The 25650-nt window shown below is 36.3% G+C and overlaps 1 protein-coding gene across 22 annotated transcripts in view; it reads right to left on the minus strand.

The window, feature by feature from the left end:
• Positions 1-25650, minus strand: part of LOC117214247 (plasma membrane calcium-transporting ATPase 3) — an 89351-nt gene that overhangs the window by 20456 nt on the left and 43245 nt on the right. For 11 of the 22 annotated variants that reach the window (XM_033460169.1, XM_033460158.1, XM_033460162.1 and 8 more), the window contains 8 exons: positions 24427-24462; positions 22976-23346; positions 22041-22525; positions 20630-21675; positions 19602-19816; positions 18981-19132; positions 14460-14592; positions 2614-3111 (listed from right to left, as the gene is read on the minus strand). In XM_033460169.1, coding sequence (XP_033316060.1) covers positions 2614-3111; positions 14460-14592; positions 18981-19132; positions 19602-19816; positions 20630-21675; positions 22041-22525; positions 22976-23346; positions 24427-24462 — 2936 coding nt within the window. Of the gene's footprint in view, positions 1-1349; positions 3112-7109; positions 7195-11374; positions 11444-14459; positions 14593-18980; positions 19133-19601; positions 19817-20629; positions 21676-22040; positions 22526-22975; positions 23347-24426; positions 24463-25650 lie in introns of those variants that run through there. The other 11 variants (XM_033460174.1, XM_033460172.1, XM_033460179.1 and 8 more) reach the window with 9 other exon arrangements.

Consider the following 25650-nt stretch of genomic DNA (forward strand, 5'->3'; position numbering starts at 1 on the left):
AGCTACAGAAAGATTCCCCTCAGATGCGAAAGTGAAATATTGCAGTTTGTACAGGGTGTTTATGGAGTCTTGATCTACTGCTGAAATCCTTGAAACTTTTGAATATTTATCATTTTGGTGGATTATTAATTAGAATACCATATAAATTGCTTAATAATAGAATTATGAGTATATTTGTCAATTAAAAACTCAATTTAATGTCTTTTAAGTCCTTGAATTATCCTTGCAAATACAACTTTTTCCATCTATATAATTTGTCTTTATTTAATTTTATATTATACTCCGCTCAAAATCTCATCGGAGACTCTATTTCATTAAATAATTTTAAGAATTTCACGTTGCTTTAATCTCCAATTTACTTTGAGCACAGTATGATATCAATATCATCATGCACCACCAAGCTTGACAGATGACACTGATTTAATAATTCTGGACGCAGCTTTTTTCGCTACATTTCACAGTGGAATCAAACAGACAAAGACAAGACAATAGGATTCCTGATAATTGTACAAAAGATTAATATATGGTATGAAAGAACACAGACTTTATAAACACCCTGTACGATTTCCTAAATGAACATTAGATAGTGACGATGAACAAGTCAAATGTGTTAGGTCTTGATGATATGTTATGCTTCCTAATTGATCCTTAAAACAGAATGAAATGAATAAAACAGCTATCAATTTTTCTCTGATTATAGAAGCTCATTTTTATGATAGACAATAATGGTCTCTATATATACAGGCTTCTGGAGAAAAGATAAGTACATTTTCTGTTAAAACAACAGACTTTGGGAAGATTCCAAAAGAGACCAATGCATCTTTCAACTCACCCTGACAGAGTATTTTATACATAAAGTAATATTCTTATGAAAATCAAATGGAATTGCTTCTACTGACAGAAATGGATGAAAACTGTTTCGATATGTTTGAATCAAGTTCCATGAAAGTTAAGTAGGCGAATACGGTAATGTAAATGACGAATGAATGGCGTGTGAAAAGATATTAGTCAAGCAAGCAAACATTTAAGCCGGACCGACGTGCACGCAGACAGTAGACAGCCAGTCTAACATTTTAATGGATTATTATCAGGCATCGTCTGTTGCACATTGAACTTAAAATGCTTTAAATAAAACACACGAAGTTTTGCGCACAAAAAAATGAGCGAAGGTGTACAATAGAAGAGTGAAGACACTTGTTGACACAGGGAACATTAAATGCATGAATAGTAAGTTCCAGATTCCTCCATCTTACATTATTTCTTTTATATATATACATATATATAAATATACATATATATAAATATACATATATATACATCCATTTATATAATAAATATATCTTCCGAAAATTAATTAAAATATTTAATATAGTTTAATTTATGAAGTAATAACAATTTCTATTAAATGGAGGAATCTCAAGCAATCTTTAATTTCTGAAGTTTCATTTTGATTGATGTTAAAGTAGAATAATGACTTTGATTGAACGTAAATTGTTTGTCTCGTTTTCTGTGCTCGGTTTCCTAAGGAGGAACATGAAAGAGGCTGAACAAACATTTCTAGAGCCGATGAATTGGGCCGCCTCGTGAAGAAGCTCGGACGGACAGGCTGAACAGGCCTCTGTTTTCAAAACGAACCTTAAGTACTTGCAGCTCTCTCTTTCTCCCAGAATTCGAAAGAAGCGACACCTGACTGTTTCGAACATCTTTAATAAAAGGAGCATTTCGTTCTAACTCCGCAGGAGAAAAAAGGAGAAGAAAAGAAAGAAGAAGAGGATAGATCATGTCTTGGAATAAAAACGCTCTTCCTTGGAGAGAAGACAGCAGGAATGAAGGTACTATGGAGAATCCAGTGGTCTCTCGGATAAAAAGCAATCGCTTGTGAGAGCTAGAATAAAAATTATGATGAAATATGAAAAACCTAACTTTAAAAAAAAGTAAAACCTTGATAACAAGTTAAAGTACTTTCGATGCAAGAGAAGGGACAGTAAAATGCAGAGAATAAGAAAAATCCACTACGAGTCAGTCTACAACTGACAAGGAGTTAATACCTTATGGCTTCCAACGTAGACACAGAGAATAGATAGATAAAATATCTATAAAATAGACAACAAAACCCGCACGACGATTCTATCAATTGTACTTGTAAGAAGTAGAAAAAGAGAAGAAAAAAGACGACATATATAGAAAAGAAGTTTAACAATGGTGGGTGGAAGTTAATTTGCTAGTCCTTTGAAGCTACCAGCCATCGAAAAATCATGAATGAAAATCTACGACCCGGTTATTGATTATCATTTTAAATGACTACCATAAGTAAGTAGCTGAACAAGAGAAGAAAACTTATGAACGTGTCTTGCCACAAAACAGTGGCTCGGGCAAGAACCAAAATTGGCAGATGGTCTAGGACCGAGGACAGTGTTCTGACTCCTAGTTAAAACATAGAGTAAGAGAAAGAGAGGGTTGAAATGGAAATACAAAAGAGTATAAATGAAAAAACGATTCATGACTATGTTGTTATAGAGGAAAGAAAGAAGAGGGTGAAGTGAGAGTAACAATAATGACGAGAGAAAAGGGTAGAATTTGTGGATGTACAGTGGTGACACGCAAAGCTGCCTTTTAAATGCTGGTTTCATGCACGAGCTTCGTCAATTCCGGGAGGGCCAGATTATTGGAGCTGAGAAGCAGGGAGTTTCCTGTGTTGCTGTCTCTGTTGCTGTTGTTGTTACTCTGCATCTGCGTATGGTTGGGTTGTTGGGCCTGGTTTAGGGCGCTATTGGACGAGGATCTATTGTCATTGGTGGTGTTTATGGTGGTATTATGATGGTGGTTGTATGCGTTCCCCGATCCCGTGACGCTGAGCAGCAACGGCGACGTAGAGCTGTTCATCCTGGCGGCTGTGTGGTCCTGGTCGGCGATTTTGTTCGGCAAATTGCCCTTGCTGGCGTTCAGCGCGGTGTTTGTCGGGTCTTCGTCAATGTATGTGAAGTCAGATAGTGGTCGGGGCCCGGTGTGGCTGCGTGAGCTGCGCATACTGTGTAAGCTGTGTAAACTATGGACAGAGCGACGCTCCTCCAAATCTTCCAGAGTCGACTTGAACGCTCTTATTACTCGTAGCTGTAAAAATAGGGAAGAGGATGTTCTATCAGGAAGCGAGGAGGCAAGCTAGCGACACACAAGCACGTCATACTTGTATTTATCTCATTTTGTGTGTGTCAAACATCATATGTTTCTCATGTAGATTGTCCTTTCTCTCTCTCTATATATATATACATATATACACAGATAATATACGTGTATATATATATATATACTTTTCTCAATTTTGGTAGAGCTTTATGATTACTCAGTTGTTGGTCTATAGATGTGTATACTTGTGCTTTCCCTCTCTCCCTTTAATCACAGGGAGAGACACCCGGTTCTCTTGCGGGGATAATTTGGGTGTACAGCTCTATAGGATTTTCTCTAATCGTGTGATGTTCGTGTAGTTGTATATATGTATATGTCTCGTGTGCATACACTGATGGGTTGTTCTCTTCGTCGTGGACCTGGTTGCATTTCACCCGAATTCAGACTTAAATGATTGCGTTCTGGGGCATGGCTCTATCGCCAAGCGTACATGCGCGCATCTATATTTACTGTGCGTACCTATTTATTCTGGCTAAAAGCCGTGGGAGTATTCAAAGGGACCAAAATAAAAATAATCAGGAATTCTTTGCTTCACTACGTATCATCGTGACAACTCAATTCTTTCTCAGTAAGAACGAATCTGACTGGACGAGTCTATTTCTCATCTCACAGACTCAGAGAGTACTACTAGATTACACCTGCACTTAGGTAAGCTGATTCTAAACACCAAACAACAGATTTCTAAAAGCAGAATCATCTTCGCATCTTACTTCTGATCAGTTGGCCTCTTCTAAAAGTAAATACGATGGACATCGAATGGATCATTTCATTGGATTTTATTTTCACCGCCAAAGTCCAGTTACAATGGTATAAAAAAATTAGGATGATACTCACAGAAAGATCTTTGGTTTAAATGTGTCCTGAACCAAAGTAATAGGATTAAAATTCTCAAGGATGAAAATAAAGATGTCAGGTTGCTGAAACAATTTGGGACAGCATGAAATTCCTTATTCGAATGAGGAATTTGGTGTCTTGGAAATATTAAAAACGCCCTCCTAGTGATCAATTAGAAAAGATAAATCTTGGACCAAGAGCTGGACAATGGAGGCTAGTTTTGATGAAGCACACGCTTGAACCGCGACCGTGAGGAGAGAGTCAAGCGTAGGGAATTGAAAGTTAAGATAAAAATAGCGACAAAGAGACACAGTGTACAACAGTGTAGCAAAGAGTGTGTATACATTCTGAAGAGAAAGAGGAAGAGAAAGAGAAGAAGATAGAAATGAAAGGAAAGTTCTATAAATTAGAGAGCATTCTGGTGAACAGTTGTGACTTTATACTAATTTCTTGTGATCATGCTACTCAAATAACTTTGCATTCCACATTTATGACGATTAACTGATTCCTTTAAGGAATCTTTTTGTGCAGATTCAAGTTTCTCTCTCTTCTGGATACCAAATACAAATTGTTCACTTTATGAATTAATATATAAAGTAGTTTGCTTGTTTTAAATGACAAGCAATAATCCATAAGCTTATTCTACGTTCTTACATTCCTTTGAGTCTAATGACTCTGTCAGTACAATCTTTATAATCAGCAGAGTAATTAGAAACCTGGACTGTTCGAGACTTATGGTTCTTTAGTCTCAACATGTACCCAAAATAGCGCTGAAAATGGATCTATTTATGTTCAGTATTTGAACTCTGATAATAGTTGCATATTTCCTGACTTTGGAATACTATAAACGGGATAATGCCTTAGTGCACCATTCTTTTGCTTAAATAGACAAATTCTGCTGGCTATTGAATCCTAAAATAGATTGCCTTGGTGAATTCCAAGTTCACTATAGGGCGCACCGTGCGGTATTGAGATTTAGTCATTAGAAAATTAGAGTCAAAGATGCACAATCCAGTTTGATGAATTTGAGATACGTTCGTTTGAGAACGTGGAGATATCAGGACGATTTACATGCCGGCAATTATAATAGCAGTTACAATACATCATAATTATAGTAATTGTAGCCACTAGAAGCTCCTGTTTTGACGAAACCCTTTTTTTTGTCTGGTTTAGAACGCACAAACCATTGCCAAACAAACTCAACCTTTCTATGCCACTTGCGCGCAACACCGTGTTAGAGATTGGGCAAACACAAAATCGATGCAAACGTGAGCAATCGTGCACACGCACACTCGCATACCGCGTCAAAGAAACAAATTAAACGGATTTATACAGAGGAATGCCATATGCCACATCTGTGTAGGGTTATCATCGCTTTCAGTTAAGTTATTTCCTTTTGCAGCTTAGAAACTGATGATTCAAGTACACAGTGTCTCCTTGAAGCTGCAGAGAAGTGAACATGCCATGAACTTTCTTTTAGGATTCAAGTGTACTTGATTCCAAAGCCATAAATCAAGTAATCCATAAATCAAATGATAATTTTTCTTTCAGTTTACTTTTACTTCACTCTTGCTTTGAATCTTCGTACCTACTGTTGATTTATGTCTCAACATAATATCCACCAATCTCCAAGTTTATCGATTTCAAGTAGAAAAAAAAATTTAAGCAAGAAGTGTTCACTTTCACCAACAACTGTAGGCTGACACATACAGTACAGATCCTCAGTAAAGAGTGAAGCAACAAAGGGAAGTAAGTCCACCTGCAATTAGATACAATAACCCAGCTACGAGCAGCAGGTGGCACAGGAAAAGGCAAGGAATCATATGAGACTGAGAAAAGCTGAGAAACACATTCGTTCACGAGAGAGGTTGGAGAAACCATAATTTGATAGGAGATTGAAGAGACTGTAGGAGGTTTTCAGACGATAACACGCCGTGAAACGTCTTCCTAGGGTTAATCTGTAAAAACAGAAAGGCAAAAGTTGGTTATCACGGTATTACACGCTTGTAAACACGTTCTAAAAGAAGACTTTTCACGGGGTGCTGGATCTGAGATCCTTCGCCAAAGACACAATGCGGGGGAGAGAGACAAACATAAACAGAAAACGCAAGCAGCAAGGAGGAAGAATCTCCGCTCGACCAGGCAGAGCTTTTTAAAAAAAGCTGGACAAGATTGCCTCTCTCGTCGAGGCAGTTCTATAGTCCTCGTGCGAGTGTACGTACGATACCAAAAGAGGGATGGTCGTGTTTAGTTAAAAACAAGTTCCACACGGCCGCCATGAAAAAGAATGCTTTTTTCTTTTATCTTTTTTCTTTGATGCTAACAGTCGCGGTATTATATCATATGAACAAGTATGAAAATGATACAGTATGGGGGAAAAACACGCAGCACACAATCATGTCAGACAGCTATACACTACTGAAAAAAGACGGGAGGGCTGACGGTGGTCTACCAACACAAGAGGCTCTTCCATCGATTCCACCGACCAACTCACACCCACTACACAAAAACACAGTGCAACGAAACATCGTTCACTGCATCCGCGCTGAGGAATCGTCGCCTTCGTCCTTGGATAATTTCTCCAACTTTATCTAGTCCCGTATTTTCTAGATTTTCCAGCCTTTCGCTATGAATGAACTTTGCTCATATACCTCTTTATTTATTTTAATATAAATGCAGAATATCAGTCAATAGTTACCTATATGAAAATAGAAATAGAATTACTTTTTCGTTTTCTTTGTGTTCTTCTTAAATTAAACATCTTAAATATCTGCTGTTCTTTGTTATTCTGTTTCAGTTATATTTGTCATTCTGTAGTATTCTGAAATCAGCTACGACACTAAACAATACAATGTTTTATATTCTCTGAATAATTTACAATTACTCTTCTCTTTTATGAAATTGGTTTCTCAGTGGCAAGTAATAAGTAGCGAAAGGGTGAATGTAACCGGTTATTGAGAACAGGTCCGATGGCGACGTTTCACTCAGCACACCGTACGTACGTCGACGATCCGTCCTGTGTATGCGTACGTATGGCAGAATTGACGATACAACGTATTATAAACGGCAGGCGATCTACGTGAGCTACGTACTTGTTTGTACTCCGACAGGATAAGTGTGGCGGCGGGCAAGACTGCCGCCCCGTTATACCTCAGTCTCCCGAATGGGTTCCGCTGGCTAACAAACCACAAATCATACCATAAGTCTTAATTTCTATTCTCTCCGTAGTATCGTTACTTGTTTTAGGCGTGTCTTTTTTTTTTATTTGGCGTTTGCGTCAGTATTTTAATCCCTGCTTACACTGGCATATGTGTCTCGTTATCTTATATTTTAGTTCTGTTTCTTTGTATCTGTTGTTGCTGGACTCTTCATTCTCGTTAGTCAAAAGTTTCCCAGTTATCTTCTTAATGAATCTTTTTTCAGGTGTGTACGTGAAAGTGTAGGTGTGTAGAGTTCTGGAGGGCTCGAGACTTCGTGCAAGTTGTCAAGAGGCTCGAAGATCACTTAGGATATATTCTTGAAGAATTGAGTATTAAAAATCAACTTAATGTTTCGGAAATTAATTAAATTTGCAAAGTTACTCTTGGCTTCTTAAAATCTTCCTCAATAACCTCAAGATTCATCAATATACAAAGTAACTCGAACCTTTTGTGTAAGAGAATTAGCAAAGCTTGAAAGCTTGCATAGAACCAGAGTCGAACGTTCAATTGCTACATGCAAGCGTTTTTCTTATGTGAAATAAAGTAGTAAAAAATAAAGTATATCCAGCAGGTTCTGTAAGTCCAGAATAATGTGATCAGTGGTCTGGTAGTGATGTTCTTAGAATTATGAATAAAACATTCTTCAAGTTTTCAACGAAGCAGGTCATCAAAAACAATGTATATTCAATATATCAACATTATTCTTCCATTATTCACAGTTCTAAGGATTTCCTGAAATCCAAGACCATTAAGTATTAAAACATTCTTAGCTTCCTTTGGCTTAAAGACTATTCTCTGATAGGCTTCGTCCCTTTCTAACCAAAGAAAGTACAAGTAAGTGTATAATAAATGCACATCCGCCTCAAGCTTGCAAAAAACGATAAAAATCCCTATATGTTTGTGACATTGTTTATGTGTGTATGTACAGGTATGAGTTAACTGCCAGTTTTCTTGAAGGTTTCTTTATCAATAAGAGCTTCGACTGTCGTGTACACAGCAGACACAGACAAACAGACAGATAAACAGACAAACTGTGCACGTACATCTCATTATATACGCAACAGCACACGCACATCGAGAGACACACGATGCATTATGGCCATGTATCATCCACCATATAAATGTTAAGTGGTATGGTATAATATATCACAGCAAGACTGGCACACACTGCAACGATTAAAGAACACAAATAAGAAATAAAAAGGAGCAGATATCAGCCAATAGAACCTCAGGTGTCCACAGAGCTGTAGACACCTAGTGAGTATAATTATTATACTGTTTGTTTCCCTGATGCAACAGCGTGTCGTTGTTGGCTTGTGGTTGTTAATCAATGTTGACACTTTGTTTGTCCATATTACATGTATCATCTTTAAGGTTCCTGCCATAAGTTCTTGGTCATGCAGTTCACACGCATAGCACACGTACAAGGTACTCTGGGGCTGCTTATATTCAGTAAGTGCATCTCTTGTGAATTAACAATTGTTTGAGTTTTAGGAAAGCTTCCATAAAGAGAAAGATTGCCTGTGCTTTGTGAGAGTTTCAGAATCATCATTGCTGCTTTTTTCTTTGCTTTGTTCTGTATCGGGCATAATAGTTACTCATATGTTAACATATGTATACAGAATGACGATGGTGACAGTGACAACAATAGAGCTTGAGGCAAGCTGTTGGAAAACAAGTAGCTTTTTCTTTATAAGATAGTAATAATGGAAGTGATACAGCTTGTGTGGGTGGTGCTAAATTGGAGTATAAATAGGAAAATTTTTCCTTGTGCCCCTTTGTCTCAGTTACTGAGACTACTTTTTTTGGACAAAATAAAGAATGTTCTAGAAATGAGCAAAGTAAAGTAAGATATGAGGCATTGAAGAATGTTCTTGTTACATTAACCATAGACTGATTGGAAATATATAGTTGAAGCGTGACAAAATATATATATGTATATATATACATATACATATATATGTAGATATATGTATAATACCCAATGTATCTTTCATGGCAGAAGATTGTTAAATAAAAGAAGAAAAAAAAGAAAAAGAAAGAAAAGAAAAAAGGCGAATACGTTTATCCTCATGATATAGAATTCTCATATTGAGAGTATAATTGTGTTATGTAAATATTTTTCTATTGATAAATTTCTGTCTGATAAAAAAGTAGTGAAAAAGAGAGGTACTTTAGAAGCAGACAGCGAAAACACGTAAAAATTCATTCTCAATGCTCAACGAAAAAAGACTGCTGTATCATAAGGAATCACTGAATCATTTGGTAACACAAGTTATAAACAGAGCAACTCCTGAAATTAAATCTTGTGTTATAAAAGAAGTAGAAAGAGAGAAATAATGAGTTAAAACAGAAAAAAACATGTTTCTAAGAGAACTTAATAAAAGTGAATGCATTATAAAACTCAATATCGCCTAAAAATAAAGATCACTTCGATGATTCTGCCAATGAATACATATACATATATACATATATATATGTATATATAATTAAGGAGATTGACCGACAGTGTTTTTAAAAATGAAATGAAATAAAGAAAAGAAAAAAAGAATTGCAAAAGCGTACCTTGCCGCGCGTGTATGTGTGTTCTGCACACATATATACGCATATACATACATATACGCGTACACATACGCGGATGCATTTTACATACACGTGTGTATATATACATATATCTACGTATGACACGTATATACGGGCAACTTATATACGTACATACATACGCACAGATGTGCATGCAACACCTTAGAATCAGTGGAAAAGGAAATAAAGTTAAAACAACAAAAAAACAAAAAGATGCATAAAATTTGAAAATTGGGAAGATAAGGAAATCCAGTTCAACTTTAAGATCAGGTTGGCTTTTACTTTATGGGAACAGGAAACCAGAAATTAAGAAATAAATATATCCAATGTAAATAAAAATAAGCATGTAAGGTATTTTTTACTTGAAGAGAAGAGATTAGGCTTGAGTGCAAAAATAATACATACATATATACTGTACTTTTAGGATGCATAATTGCATCAGTAAAGTACATGATAAATAATTAAATTGATAAGTATTATTAAGTGACTATATTAAAAAAGAACCATAGTGATTAGTAATATATCTTTACATTACTATGTATATATTATCTTTACAATATTTAAAAATTGCAATAAAGGATAATGATAGGAATATCTTTTATCTAATAAGCAACCTTCGACTCCTGTTTTATTTCATAGCAACAAAGCTCTAAAATTTGCAGTTTTCAAAGCTTTGTATCTACAAAATGAAGCAAGATGAAGCACATGATTATTAGATAGAAAATATTTTTCTCTAGAGATATTAAATATTAATATTTCTCAAACAGTTGGAAGATATCAAGGAAATCTGGATTAGGTAATCCTTTGAATATTATGTCTGATATTATGAAGATACTTATGAGGAAAATTGAATACTGAAGTTAGAAGTTGAAAAAGGGGGGCTGGATTGGACGTGTTTGAGGAACTCTCTTCCCTTCAAGCAGTGGATGATGTGGATCCCGACTGGAACAAAATTTTAATCCGAATAACATGAAGAAAGAAAGGGGACAGAGAGTAGGAAATAGAAATATACAGTTGGGAAAAAACAATGGCGCAAAATAGAGGACAAAAAGATTATCCAACGGGTCGTATGTCTCCTCGCTGTGTTCGTGAAAAATAAACTAAAAAATAGCACGATCTGCGCGAAAGAAGCGAGTAGAAGCTTGCGATTTGCAAGCAGAACTGCGACGAATGAAAAACAGGCGAGAGATATACACGTTGGAGAGGCAAACAATTGGAAGAGATAAACTCAGGTTGAATAAAATGAAACTGAAATAGAAGGAAACATGGAATCCTTTAAAAAAAAAAAAGCAATATGTTAGAATATATTTTTCAAGACCAATTAGAAATTGTAAATCAAAGTAAGCTTTGAGTTGATGTTAAAAGTTATTAAGAGAGGCAGAAAAGTATAGGCATGGATAAGAGAGGAACTAAGTACGTCAAACAGAAAGCACCAGTAAGAAGGAAAACTCAAACTGGTTAATGAGAAAAAAAACAAAACCATTGAGAAAAAAAAGTAATCAAATGGTAATCATAATAAAGAATTAATATTTAAGAACGGTCAAACAGTGCGGAGATTGGACTTGCGGACTAACCATATAGTAATCCTGAGAGGGGGATCTGCCTGTCACAGATACATTCTGCACCAGAGTTCTATTGCTCGTCTGAAAGTAGGTTACATATTCAATTTACATAATTAGCTTAACTGAGTGGGTATCTATAGTATTTTGTTTTGTTTCTTTTTCTTTCATTTGTTTGTTTCTATAGTAACTTAAAATATACAGTTTCACATAGACACATTGATATTCTTGTGTAGATTTAAATCTGTATATATGTGTGAATCTTGCTTCATAAAAAAATCATTTCTTTTTTTTTTTGTTGATGACAGTGCTAGATCATGAGGTAGTGTTATCAGAGTAAGAAGAAAGGAAATAAGAGAGAAAGCGAAGTATAAGTCAACAGAATAAAGAAAGTGGAAATCATCTCGGTCAAACTTTACTCCTCTTTTTCCTTTTTGCACCTTGGATTATGCGACCATTCCATCAATTTCTTTTATTACTTCTTAGATAACAAGCGCAATCAATTGGTATTGCAAGGTCAATGATGGTTTCTTGTCGCATAGTCAAGAGACGTTCTCAATAAAATAGCAGAAGTAACATCGTGATGGCATAAAATAAGTAATTTACACCATCGCGAGCCGCGGTGTTGGTCAAGTATGCGCTAGCTTCATCAGCCTTAACCCGTTCCCATCGAGAGAAGTGAAAGAATGAAAATAAAAGAAACAGAAAAATACGAGAGGCGTCGTCGACGAAGGGCTGTTTGTTTCTCCTTTCCGACTCTCGCTCGGGTATCGATTCCTAAGTCTTCAAGCGCTGAACAATTCTCCAACTGTCCAGAACTAACTTCCTAATATATCATTAAATTAATAAAAAATTTATATCCACAAAAAGATCTGTCACTTTATGGTCCCAGTTGAGTCTCAGTCTTTTCTTTAGAGAGCCTCAATGCTGGTTCTCAGGTTAAAAAAACATTTATATTCCAAAAACGTATGAAAACAAACTTATGAACTTCCTTCGTACTACATTCCTTAGTTACAATTCTACAGATTCATCTCTACAAGGAGCTAGAAGGCACTTGTACCTTCCGTTCTATGGCCATTCCTGACTGCAAGAAGTAAAGTCTAGTCCATGAAGAGGATATGACTTAATGAAATGGAGCATTGACTACTTAGACCACTACTATAAGTTGGTCCTAAATAATCAGATCTGTGCTGCTTCTATGTAGATCTGGTGACTAGCCATCTAATACGTGCTTGGACTCTATGGATCACAAACGATCAAGCAATCATCATTGAAGTTAATACAAACTGAAGAGATCTACTATAGCTCTCTACGCCTTACTCATCCCTGACTATATTCATCGCCCTTAAGTAAACAATGCAATTTTTGTCTAACTGGAGCTGATTTCTTGACTGAGCTGGTTGAAAATGGGCGATTAATGTGGCAGATGCCAAGAGACCCGAGTAGATATTTAAGAAATGGGCAAAAGTCAATTATTCGAGTCGTTCAATTAAGTCTTAATTGACTTCCTCGTGCTTCGATTTAACCTCTTCGAGCTTGAATCTCGATGAAATAGAAGTGTTTTTTATTCGAGAAAAGCAGCAGATTCTTCTGTAAAAGAAAAAGTTGCGAATGAGAAAACCATGTCGAAGAGGTTAAGCGAGGCAATAGTAACACTTGTAGCTTATAGTGTCCAAATATTTTTCACTTCTTGAAGATATTCTCTTTGGAAAGAGTAACTGAAACCGACTGCTACATACAATGAGTATGTTAACCCTTTATAAGGGGTGCAGTGCCAACTATAAGAAAGTGGAACATAATCTATCTGAAAAAAAAAACACAAAGAAACATTAAACGCATTTTCCTTGGAAAATAACTAAATTCTGGTTAAAAGTAGGAATATTCAGTATCTGAATAAATTTTTTTTCGAAGAGTCTACGTAGTTCCGTTCAGTTCAATTTTATTTTGTCTTATAAAGGGTTAAGAGCCAAAAAATGGTACCTAATAGACTATAAAAAATTTAGACGAGCTTCAGAAGACCCCATAAAAAAGATTCAGTCGCTGAAACGAGCACTGAAATAGGGAAAACAACCTGAAGACGATCAATCGGGTCGAAGTCAATCATGTGACTCTCAATATAAGGGGCGCATGTTTTGTTTAGATCGTCGAGCTTTCTTTCTTTCTGTGGCTAATGCGAGATATATCGCAATATCAAGAGGGCAAAAACGCAAGGTACGCATCGTCGAGGTAACACGGCAAAGAACTCAAATGAAAATGCAAACCAAGGTAAACAACGGTCTCGAACGAAAAAAAATAACCAAATGAGAGAAACTAAAAAACGTACGTATATATATATATGGAACAAAGTATATAACGTACATGTATATACTTTCTGACTGTGTGGCTGCCTAGACTATACCATTACACGTAAATACTCCTTCATGGTAGATTCAGAATTCAAAAACATCAATGAAAAACTGGTTCGTGAACGTGGATCTTACTTGATCATAATTCTAGATCCTAACTGCCTCTATTGCTAGACAAATTGAAGAGTTTGTACGGCTTCGTCTCTTCCAATAAAACAATTCAGAAACTGTGAGAGAGAATTCTCGTGAACGAGAAAAGCAGCTGGGAATCAGTAGCAAGCAAAATCCAGGCTAATTTCAGTGTTTCTCTTGTCATTTCTTCATCCTGATTCTCTGTCTGTGAAGAGTCATTCACTGTGTAGTGGCCAATCTGCGCACACGGTCATGGTTAAAAAAGAGAACAACTTGTCGCTGCGATGATATGGTATATATTGGGCGTTGTAATATAGTCGATGGCAAAATACACGTGATTCAACAAAGAACGTTGAACACAACCGATTCGATGATGAAACAAGACCTAGAAAATCGACGCCAGGACGACGGGGGAGACTCGTCGGTCCAAGGCCAATTAGAGAAAGCAATCGGAGCGTCGCGTGCGCGGCTATTTCAAGTAGTCTCGTTAATTCTATATTATTATTCTTTTTTCTCATATTAATTTGATATTGTTTAACTTCATCTCGGGGACGGGGAGAGGGGAACCCGAGAGAACGCTGACTTCGAGTGATGACATGAGAGTGAGAGATAGGGATAGTTACCTGTGTCTGTAGTCGTGTTAGACCACGGATCCATAGAATTTGTCCTGCGCGCGGCTTTTTATCCGAGTCAGGGTCGAATTTCTCATCTCCGAGATTGATCGCACCGATATCATCCGGCTGGCCGCGGCCCCATCTGTTTTTAAAAAACATGAAACCAATTCTTCATCACTCGATCCCTGTTACACACATGGTCTATAATCAAAGTAGGTTGTTTTTTTTTTTTTTTAAAGAGGGAAGCTTTGATTTTGATTTAAAAATTTTTTTTTTATTTGGCTGACTGATGACGCGTAGAACCGGCTCCTCGACGCACTGCACCCAAAATTTTCTCTGTTCTATGGTTTTTCCCCTCGCTCCTTAGCTTGGATACCTAATCACGCTAACTGTTTAACGGTATTCGACGACGCTGGCTAGTTCAATTTTTTTCTTTTAGGAAAATCGACTGACGGTGGCATAAACGGTGATTGGAAGTGGCCGAGAAAGGAAAGCAGACGGACAGAGAGGCGTACAGGCTGTTTCACAGTCACGAGATATTGCTACTCTTGGGTTTCAATGTGATCCTGTTGTGTTTTGTAAATGAACTAAATCTTATTTACTGGAAGCAAACGTTCACCTTTCCTCTCTATCGTTATTTTATATCCTGGTCTTTGATTTACGATAATATACAAAAGAAAGTTTAAGAGATAAATGATACGGAAAAGGCCAGAATTGTATGAATTGGAATTATATTTTGACGAAAGCAATGAATAAATGTAACATATATACCCTGAAATAGATTACCGTTACCTATAAGGTAGAAAATGTTTAATACAGAAGCTATTGACATTTACAGAGATTAAACTTTCTTTTGTCCACCACTATATTATGTCTTCTTTGTCGCTAGAATATTCGAATGCATGAAACAGAAGATCACCACTATTTCCTAGAAAATTGTACTTCCAGTGAGCAGCGCGTTTCTCAGCGAAACAAACGCATTCAAAGAAGAAACCTGCAACTGCGAAACAGCCAATAATATATACACACATACAAGAAAAAATGTTTTGCGACGTGTAAAAAGAATGAGCCAACGAACGAGGGGATGCGATGTGAGGTGCAATGCGGACAAAGTGAGCGATAAAATGCAGTTTTCTGCAGATGAAGAAACGACTGTACATGTGTGAATGGATAATGTCTATGTATATGGCGTGTATGATGACGAAAGAGATACTTTTGTACTTGTTAGGAGAAGGGCGACAGCGATGAACAGAGCTGATAGGGGAAAAAAAAGAGAAAACAATAAAAAGAAGTTAAAGTAAACAAAAAACACAATGACAATGAGGAGGAGGATTAAGTGATGTAACAACACGTTCTGGGGAACGATGCACGCGTGATCTGGTAAATTTCAGGACTTTGGGTGTGAGATCTTTGGTATTTCGTACATTTTCCCTTCTCCTCTGGACAGGTTGCACTTTTATCTTTTTCTCTTTCTTTTCTCTTTCAGTTCATTTTTCGCACGGTTTAACGAGTCTGAATGGCATACATATATAACTTCCGGTATCCTCTGCAACGTGTGCCGTTTTGTCGCCCAGCAAGATGCGAGATCTCCCTTACCTGTTCAGGAGGGACAAATTTTGCAAGTAAAGCTCAAGAAAAAACCGCCACTACTTCTCTATGTGTCCTACGACAAGTGGCTCAGTAAAAGCTTTAACAAGCGAATGCGGAAGATTAATATAAAAACGTGTGAGAACCCCATATATTGTTATGTATATAGCTTTTCGTTTCGCCTCCCGTGATCATAATAACATCGTGTTCGTATAGTTGACCAGGACGACCACACAGAAGCGTCCCACAATACGCATACGTATATTATATCCTGTATCGATGATGACCATATTTTGTTATCTGATTATTGCTCGTGTATCTTCGATTATCTTCTTTTTTTTTTCTTTCTTTTCTTTTTAGTATTTTTAGTGCGCTCGACGCGAGAGCAGCGAGAATCGCTGGTCCCAATTCGCAAGGGATTCTCGTCCCCTAATTTTCAACTTGCGAATTGGGAGGCATAGCCTAAGCGGACAGAGAGAAACAGATGCAGAGAATGAAAAAAAAACCGGTTCAGAAGGAGAAAGTTCGGCTCCGTGCGTGTAATGGATAAAGATGGGGACAGAGAAAGTACAAGAACGAAACCAGATAGGGAGAGACAGACAGAAAGAAAGAAAGACAGATAGACAGTTAAAAGTTGTTGAAAAAACAGAGTCGTAACAGCTCCAGCGAGAGAGCGGAATGATTACAGATAAAGCGCTAAGCGCAAAAGTTACCACTTATTGTAATAATAGTATCTAGTTAGTCCGAATTTTCAGCTCTGTGAGAACTTCAGAACCAAAAGTTCACAAACTTGAACTCGGTTCAAGCGCGCTACTGAGATCCCTTGCACCAAACAGAAAATGCAAATGTTACAAAATACAGTGTATGTTTAGATAATATCGTGAGAGTATAGTGAATCATTAGGACGCCGTTTTCATTGGTTACTCTTTTACACAAACAAGTACGTAGACATCGGAGAAGGGTCTTCAGTCATGCAACGGCTAAGCCTAATATACGAGGTCCAGGTTTACCAAATGAGAAACGAGTAACAGTATAATATCCACCAAGGGAACTAATACTCGTTTTTTTCGATGGAGACTCTACATACTTCCAGTATCCAAATAAATACATATTCAACAAATTCCTATGAATATTCCAGATCCATCATGATTAGATATCTTTGAATCTTGATTCCTTTAATCTTCCAAACATACTTCTTCCATAATTCTCAGCTCAAAAACGTTTTCCAGAATTTATTCAGTTTTCCATCGACCAATCTCCAGGTTCTTCAATTTTCATGAAACAATAATTCAAAGATATATAAAGTCTTTCCTATATTTAGATACTGTGTTCTTGTTTTGTTATTGTCTTTGTCTCCAAACGTTCAAAGTTTCTTCCATGGAAGAAACCTGGAACGTTTCATTACTTGGCCAGCGCTAATGTACAATTACAAAAAAGGGGAGCGAGGGAACAGCTGAGCACGCGCTATCATTCTTGTCCAATGTGTTCAATTCAGATCACAGTGTTTGCATATTCATGGTTTTAATTGGGTTTCCTTAATATCTGGGCGTCTAGGGAGCATGCTACATAAAGCAATACGTTATTATGGTGGAGTGAGAAACATATGACGGGCAAAAGCAATAGAAAAGGATTGCTAGAAGCGAGAACATAAACCAACAGAAGCGCTACGATTATACAGCTATCAATAATAATAATAGTAATCAATATGATTTCCACGATGCATGCCTCCCTTCTATTACACTTTTACACGATACCGATTATGATGATACTTATCTTTCAAATGGTACCGTCTTTTCGATGTTGCTACACGCATATATCTTGTATATTGTATGATAGTGATGGGGTTTAGTTATATAATAGGAAATACTGCGCGAACAATATATGTAACTTCAAAATTCTCTTTAAATTAATATCGAGAATAACTATACATAAATTGTAAGAATTGGAAAATATAACAATAGTTAATACAAAATTCTCGATCTTAATATTAAGAATTACATACAAAATTCGAACAATACATCCTTATACAACTATCAACCACCGTCAAGAGGCAATATATTCTCCAATAACAGAGATTCCGTACTCGTACAATAGACGAACGCTGAATTAATCGTGCTCAATTATTAAATACAACTTCCAAGTATTGATATATAAATACATATACATGAAAAATCTTTCTCAATAGAGATTTCGATTAAGATAAAGAGGTTCATGCAAAGGCGACTATCGTGTACCAGGAGGGTCTCAATAAAAACTCATAGAAGCTACGTATGACAACTCGTACGTTAGAACTTCAATCAAGATTCATATAATCGCGCTTCCAATTTCCAAGACTAGTTAGTTTGACAAGACAAGACAAAACATACATGAGAGCGTATTTTTCAGATTCATTCTCAAAGCTTTAAAGAAGTTTCCCAATTACATTATTTTATGCATTTTAGTTAAACAATGTAGCATCCCTGATGTAACGCGTTCCTGTCGCGTCACACAATGCAAGAAAGCAAGAAATATTTACAATATTCTCCCATCTTACATACTCCTGATTTACTTAGTAATGCGTGCAATATGGCTGCTTTAGTTGTTCATAGCTTCTAGATGTCTTTTTTTCTTTTTTTTTTTGAGTAGTCGCTACACGTTGACTTCCGGCATTCTCGCCTTTGAGTTTATATCAGAAAAAGATTACAAAAAAGAAAAAAAGTAGTAAGACAAAAATTATACAATACGAACAAAAGAGAAACTGAAAAAAGAACATGTAACAAAAAATATTATTCCAAAATATTTTCTCAACGAGAACGCAACACGTGGGCGTGACTATTGTATTCTTTTCTTTTTTCTTTTTTTTTTAAGTTAAGTTGCGCCCGCTAAACCGAACAGAAGTATCTCTCATCATCTACACATTAAAAAAAAGGGTAGTTTTTTTACATGAATATGTTCATAACTTACGAAAGGATTTTAGGAATCTTGCGCGTAGGAATAGTCGTAATTACTTGGCCCCACAATAGAGTACCGACTCCGAAGAACAGGCACCACATCCATTGTTCTAATGTGAGAGCTTTCGTGCTGAACGCCATTTTACCGTATTGTATGATAATTACCTAGAAAACAGACATAGGATTTTATTGAGGAGACACAAGAAATGGTAATTTCGGTGTCACCCAAGTGTTAAAGAGCTTCTCTCGTGTCCGTTTCTCCTTGGCTGGAATTCTTCCCTTTGTTAAACCTATCTTCTAATTAATTGAGAGTGAGGAAATGTGAAATTCTATCTAAGGGCTATTTATTAGCTGACTATTTATTATTAATAGAATAGAAAGCTAAGGATAAATATTAATAGATTCTTCCATTGCAAATTCAAATTCTATATATCATACTATACTAGACTTGGCTATTAAATAAGTAGAGAAACATTTAATCTCTCTAATGTTCTACTATATTGACAATTTCTATCCCTAATGTCCCATATATCAAGATATTGAAAACGAACACGAATATATTGTTGAACACATAATCATAATTCTAATAATATTCTTAAGAAATATATGATATAATGTAAGAAATATGGTCTACCTGCGCTAGACATGTCATGATCCAGATAGAGTAAAAGATGGGGTTGGTGAATATTCCTTGGAAGACATTACGCTGACCATGGATTTTCCTAGCGTTAAATTCGTTGAAAAGAGTCATCATGACGAATGTGTTGAAGATGATGGTGAAGTGCTGCGTTGGACCGCCACCAGTCTGCGCAACTCCTCGGCCTGTTTCGATGTCAAGCATCTTATCACCTATCAATCAAATAGCTCACTGTTAAAAAATGTTTTGTTTTGATCGGTTTAGTCATCTCGAAATCAAAAAACAAAATCATTCTCACGAAGTTATTACGCTTGACAATAATCCGAATTATTTCTTGTTATTTCTCTTTCTTTAATATTATTGTAGTTCATCGCTTAAAAGAAGACACTTGGAAGGAACGCGAACCTAACTGGTTATTTCCAATAGATCCAATACAATCGTAAAAATAGACACACGCGTTGTGTGTATAAAAAGAAATAAGATTTCTTATGTAAATCTCAAATGTCGCTTTCTACGCGACGAACAAGTCTCTCAGAAACCACACCGATGAACTCTATTTTTTATTCATTTTTTAATTTCATTAAATAAGTATACGATTAATATTTACTTCTCAAGAAACAAATGATTTACTTCCATAAGTTATTTTATCACAAGAAGGTGACATAAATAATAGTAAATTCTAAGATGAATTTAAACAGTGTTTGCGACGTTATCATTTTCCTGTACTTTCCAATTTATAAAGTTGACCAATGTGGTTTCTAAATGGTTCAAATAGTACATATTCGAGCTTTTTATATATACAATTTTCTTTTTTTTTTTTTTTTTTTGAATTTAGAGATGACAGAGAATATATGAACCTCCCAGAAGCCAAACTGATCATATTAAGATTGAACATTTTAGAAAAAGAATTCTAAGCTAAATTTTAGAAAGTAATATTTGTAATTGTCCAATATATGGCCAGTTTGATCAGCATGGATTCCCTGAGGGACTCATACAATGAATGAGCGAAAAACAAGAATATTTACCAACGAAAAGAAGCATAAAAATTACAGACAATTGATAGACAGCTTGGCCGAGAATGTTCTTCATCATTGTCCTGGAGATGAGCGGCTTCGTGCGACCGTACGGTTTACGAAGAAGAAGGTCAGACGTTGGCATTTCGGTGGCCAATGCAAGAGATGCTAATGTGTCCATGATTAAGTTCACCCACAACATCTGCACCGCTTTAAGGGGGGAATCTTGCACGGCACATGCTCCGATAAAAGCAACTATAACAGCGACGATATTGACGGTCAATTGAAACTGCAAGAACTTCGCTATACTATCGTAGACGTTTCTACCCCACATAACTGCCTTCACGATCGACGAGAAATTATCGTCCGTTAGAATGATATCAGAAGCTTCTTTAGCGACATCGGTGCCGGCAATGCCCATGGCAAAGCCGACATCCGCCTTTTTCAAAGCAGGACCGTCATTCGTTCCATCACCGGTTACAGCAACAACCTCGCGACTCACGCTCGCTTTGCTATCGATTATGCCTTTCACGAGCGTGTATTTGTCTGTAGGCGACGACCTAGCCAACACCCTTAACCTCGGCCACACTTTGTCCAGCAAATGTTGCTGTACCTCGCCGTTAGCGTCACGGATCCTCCTGTTGAACTCTTTGCCTTCTAAGATCAGGAAGTCTTCGTTCGGCTTAAAAATCCCACATTTCAGGGCAATGGAACGCGCAGTATTTATATTGTCTCCAGTCACCATTCGCACAGTGATGCCCGCCTTCTGACACTTCCTGATCGCGTCCGGCACCTCCGGACGTACCGGGTCCTCAATACCGACGATGCACAAACACGTGAGATTGTTTACGACGTTCTCCTCGTCCTCCCAATTCGGATCGTTGTCGATGTGAACCTGATTGATCTCTGCCTTGCCGGGAACGAAGTCGCGATATGCGACGCAGATCGTACGGAGTCCGTCGCACGCCATCGGCTCGATCACGTTCTTTACCAGACGCTCCTGCATCTCTCTGGTAAATTTCTCCAAATGACCTTCACGACCATATATAAAGGCACATCTGAAACAATAAAACGTGAAGATTATAGAAGAAGAATATAAGTACAATTCTTATGATCTCTTAATTTTTATATTATTCAGCGATTAAAAAGATCTATTTCAGTACAACATAATTAAAAAAGAGGAACAGTAAATATTTTTCAAGAGACCTCTGTAACGAAAAATTTAATAAAAAATTTTGATGACATGTGACCAGTTGACAAGGAGTTAAATTTTAAAATTGCTTTCAAATGAAAAACAATAAGTCTGTAACAATTATATGGTAAATAATACATTCTTTCACAATAACATCGACTTGTAATACAGCAAGTGTCTTCCACGTTTGATCTATGAACTATAATTGGCTCAGGAAAGAAAACAACATACTTCTTCATAATGATCTCGGAAGCGCCCTTGGTGAAGAGTCTGTATCCACCACCTTTCCTCGGGATGACAGTAGACATGCTCTTCCTAACGCTATTGAACGTGTACACCCGTGTGAAGGTTTCCTCAGGTTGATCGTCTCGTATCGTCTGATAGTTCATGCCCAGGGCTACTACGAATCCAAGTAAGGCACATTCGGTTTTATTACCGACTTGAAGCGGCAATTCTGTAGGTTCCTGCGGGGGCATTATTCTGGATGTGTACGCCGAATTAACAGCGATAGCTTGAATTATTAAGTTTCCGATGTGCGACGGGATCTCCGAGAACTCCGGGACCTTTTTGCTCATTTTCTCGCATATGTACGACTGAACGACGGTCATCCGGTTGGTTGTCAGGGTACCAGTCTTGTCCGAACAGATTGCCGTGGCGTTACCCATAGTTTCGCAAGCATCCAAATGACGTACCAAGTTGTTGTCTTTCATCATTTTCTATACACAGAGAATCATACATAATTGTATACTCATACAGCAACAATATTCCTTCATAAAATTTTAATATCAAACAAGGAATAAAATGAAGAATTTACAGAATTTTAATATTTCTCTATCACTTTACTCTATTCCTTGTTTTTCCCTGTTTTTCTCTATCATCTTAATTATTAATTTAGAAACAAAATAGAAAGGAAATATTTATGACAAAGTAGAAAGCTGTTGAGTGCATTCCGATAACTTAATATGGATAGAGTCTTAAGAAATCTACAACCTTTAACGCGGAGAGTAAATCTCAAGAGTGCTCCTCTCTACAGTGAGGATACAGTGACTTTTAAAGATTTATAAATAGAACAGGAGTTCATTTTGTTCGTAGAAACACAATAACGCTTTTTCAAACTATTTTACTAATTCTGAAGTTCTGAGAGAATGAAATTGATGAATAGTTACCTTAACGGAATAAGCGAGGGAGAGGGTGACAGCTAGAGGAAGACCTTCGGGAACGGCGACTACGAGTACCGTTACACCAATGATCAAATGCCGCACCAGATCACCAGCGTACATATTTTTCCAAGGTTTCCCCTCTATCACAAACGTGGTAACGCAGAACTGAATGACTAGAATGATAACAGTAAGCACTGCTATGGTCGAGCCGGCATAACCGATTTGTATGGCGAGTTTAGTTAGCTTGGCTTGTAAAACACTCTTCTCTTTCTTCCCTTCTGCTCCGCCCGCATGGCTGGCTGCGTGATGGTTCTCCCCGGCCTCGTGCTTGCCTCCACTCACATGGCTGTTTCCAGTTATTTCTCCAGCTTCATCTCCTTCATTAGCAACATACAGATTCATTTGAGTTCATCTATAACCACACCGTCTGAAGCTCGATTCCCATTTCTTCCTTCTTGATTTATCGTCTTTTAATTAATTCTAACTTTAAAATAACACAATTTGAAAGTAGTAATATTTAAGAAGGTGCAGATACATTGTTTGATTTTGGATTTTTATATAGCAATATTGTCCAAAATTACATAGGAATTAGATGACCAGTGGAATCGAGTTTCCTCGTACTGCATTTACAACTACATTGCTTTACATACTCTAACTAATATTATGATACTGGTGACTAATGTTAGTAATCAGTATCTATCAAAGAAAAAGAAAAAGAAATGTAAACGGTACCAATAAGCCGGCAAAATGGAGAGAATATAATCAAGAATTAATCGAAAAGCATAACAGTTACATGTTATGAAATAGAGGTGAGTAAAATTATTATAAAGTGTACAAAAGAGAGAAAAAGAGAGACAGGGCGCTATTGAAATAAATGCAGAAATAATCAGAAGCTATACAAAACTTTAATAGCGGCTAAGATTCTTCTTCAAATATGCATAGAACCACTGCTATTGGAAGCATTCACAGAATCAAATATAACAAAAGGTACAGAGAAGCACGGATGAGACATAACTTTACTCTTTCACGCTGTCTTCATAAATCTTCCCCACTTAATTTGTACGAGAACAAATGGATCAAGAAGACAAGATAGGAACAATAGAAGTGAAAGAAAAAAGTAGATTGATTTGACAACAAATTTCTGTCTTCACGTTACAGAGGCCATATACATAAATGTATAATATAGAGAGTGCAGTGAACGAAACATACAGAGTGGTGACATAAAGGACAAAAGTTCAAACTTAAAAGTGTTATCCTATTTATCTGTAAGTAGAACTTAAAAGATTTTTCGTGACGCGTGCGTACTTTAAATAAAAATATACAGAAATCTAGAAAAAATTAAAAGATCAAAATTATTTTTTAAGATAAATAAATAAATACGCGCGCGTGCTCATTTAATGTATATGTCGAACATCAAAGTGATGAACAGTAATGATTTATGATAGTACTTTATTCACCTGTTAATGACTTCTTCTTCCGCTGCTTCTTAGCCTCTAGATAAAAAAACGCATGCAAAACAAAATCGATTAGCAGTCTATCTAAAAATGTAATATGCCAGTCGTAAGTTATGCCATATTTTTGAAAATTCTCTTTCATTCTTAATCTCCCGATTTTTATCGTCTTTTCGGTTCTTGTATTCTAGCATAATACTAATTAGTAATCCTAAATGAACAGCCCAGAAGGTTTTTCTTTCTCTCATCAACGCTAGCTTCGTTTTTTGTTATTGTTGTATGTATTTGTAGTGTCTTTTTTTTCTTTTCTTATTCTGTTAATTACCTCATCTGAACAGAGTATTCAAGGGACAGTGTAAAAAAACATGTTATACAACACTTAAAGGGCCTTCCAGGTTGTGCAACATACACAACACACAACAGCGTAAATCACAAGAAAGCAAACTGGATTTATGTCTATTTAATCCTTTGTAAATAGTCTTAAGGTCGATTCTTACTATTAACGTTTGATATTTTTGAAATAGAAGGTGGTATAAAGATATAAGCTGAATCCCTGTTCAAAAATCGGAAATTAGAGAGTTGCTTACCCCACCTTCTATAAAAAGTTAGTAAGAATTGATCTATACGTAACAGTAACACTAAAAATACTTCTAACTCATTCAACGGAGGGTTTTTATACATAAACACATAAGACAGAGATACGAACATTAACAACCAGATGCAGGCTAATATAAATATTTCAAAAAAGGCACATGATGTGAGTAACTAATAATAATAGTAATAATAATAATAATAATAATAGTAGTAGTAGTAGTAGTAGTAATAATAATAATAATAATAATAATAATAATAATAGTAATAATAATAATAATAATAATAATAATAATAATAATAATAATAATAGCTGCAATTAACGTGCGATACTAATAAATATTTAACTGCTTACTTAAAGTTTAATTTCTACGAATTTGCAAGATTTTGTACTATTCTAATCATTCACTTTCTACTTCATTTTTCAAAAAATTTTTCTTCCTTTAATGCAATATTACTCTTAATGCAATGACGATAAAGTGAGCTATCAGCTAAATGTTTTCTTCAAAGGAAAGAAATTAGTATACCGATCAAGGAGTCATTTCAAAAGTACCGCAAACACATGCTAAGGAAAATGAAAGTGTCACAAATAACTGGAAAAACTAAGTTCACGATAAAATATTCTCGCGTCAATCCAAA

This window comes from Bombus bifarius, unplaced genomic scaffold (assembly GCF_011952205.1).
Source record: "Bombus bifarius isolate JDL3187 unplaced genomic scaffold, Bbif_JDL3187 scf7180000009200, whole genome shotgun sequence".
NCBI lineage: Eukaryota > Metazoa > Arthropoda > Insecta > Hymenoptera > Apidae > Bombus > Bombus bifarius.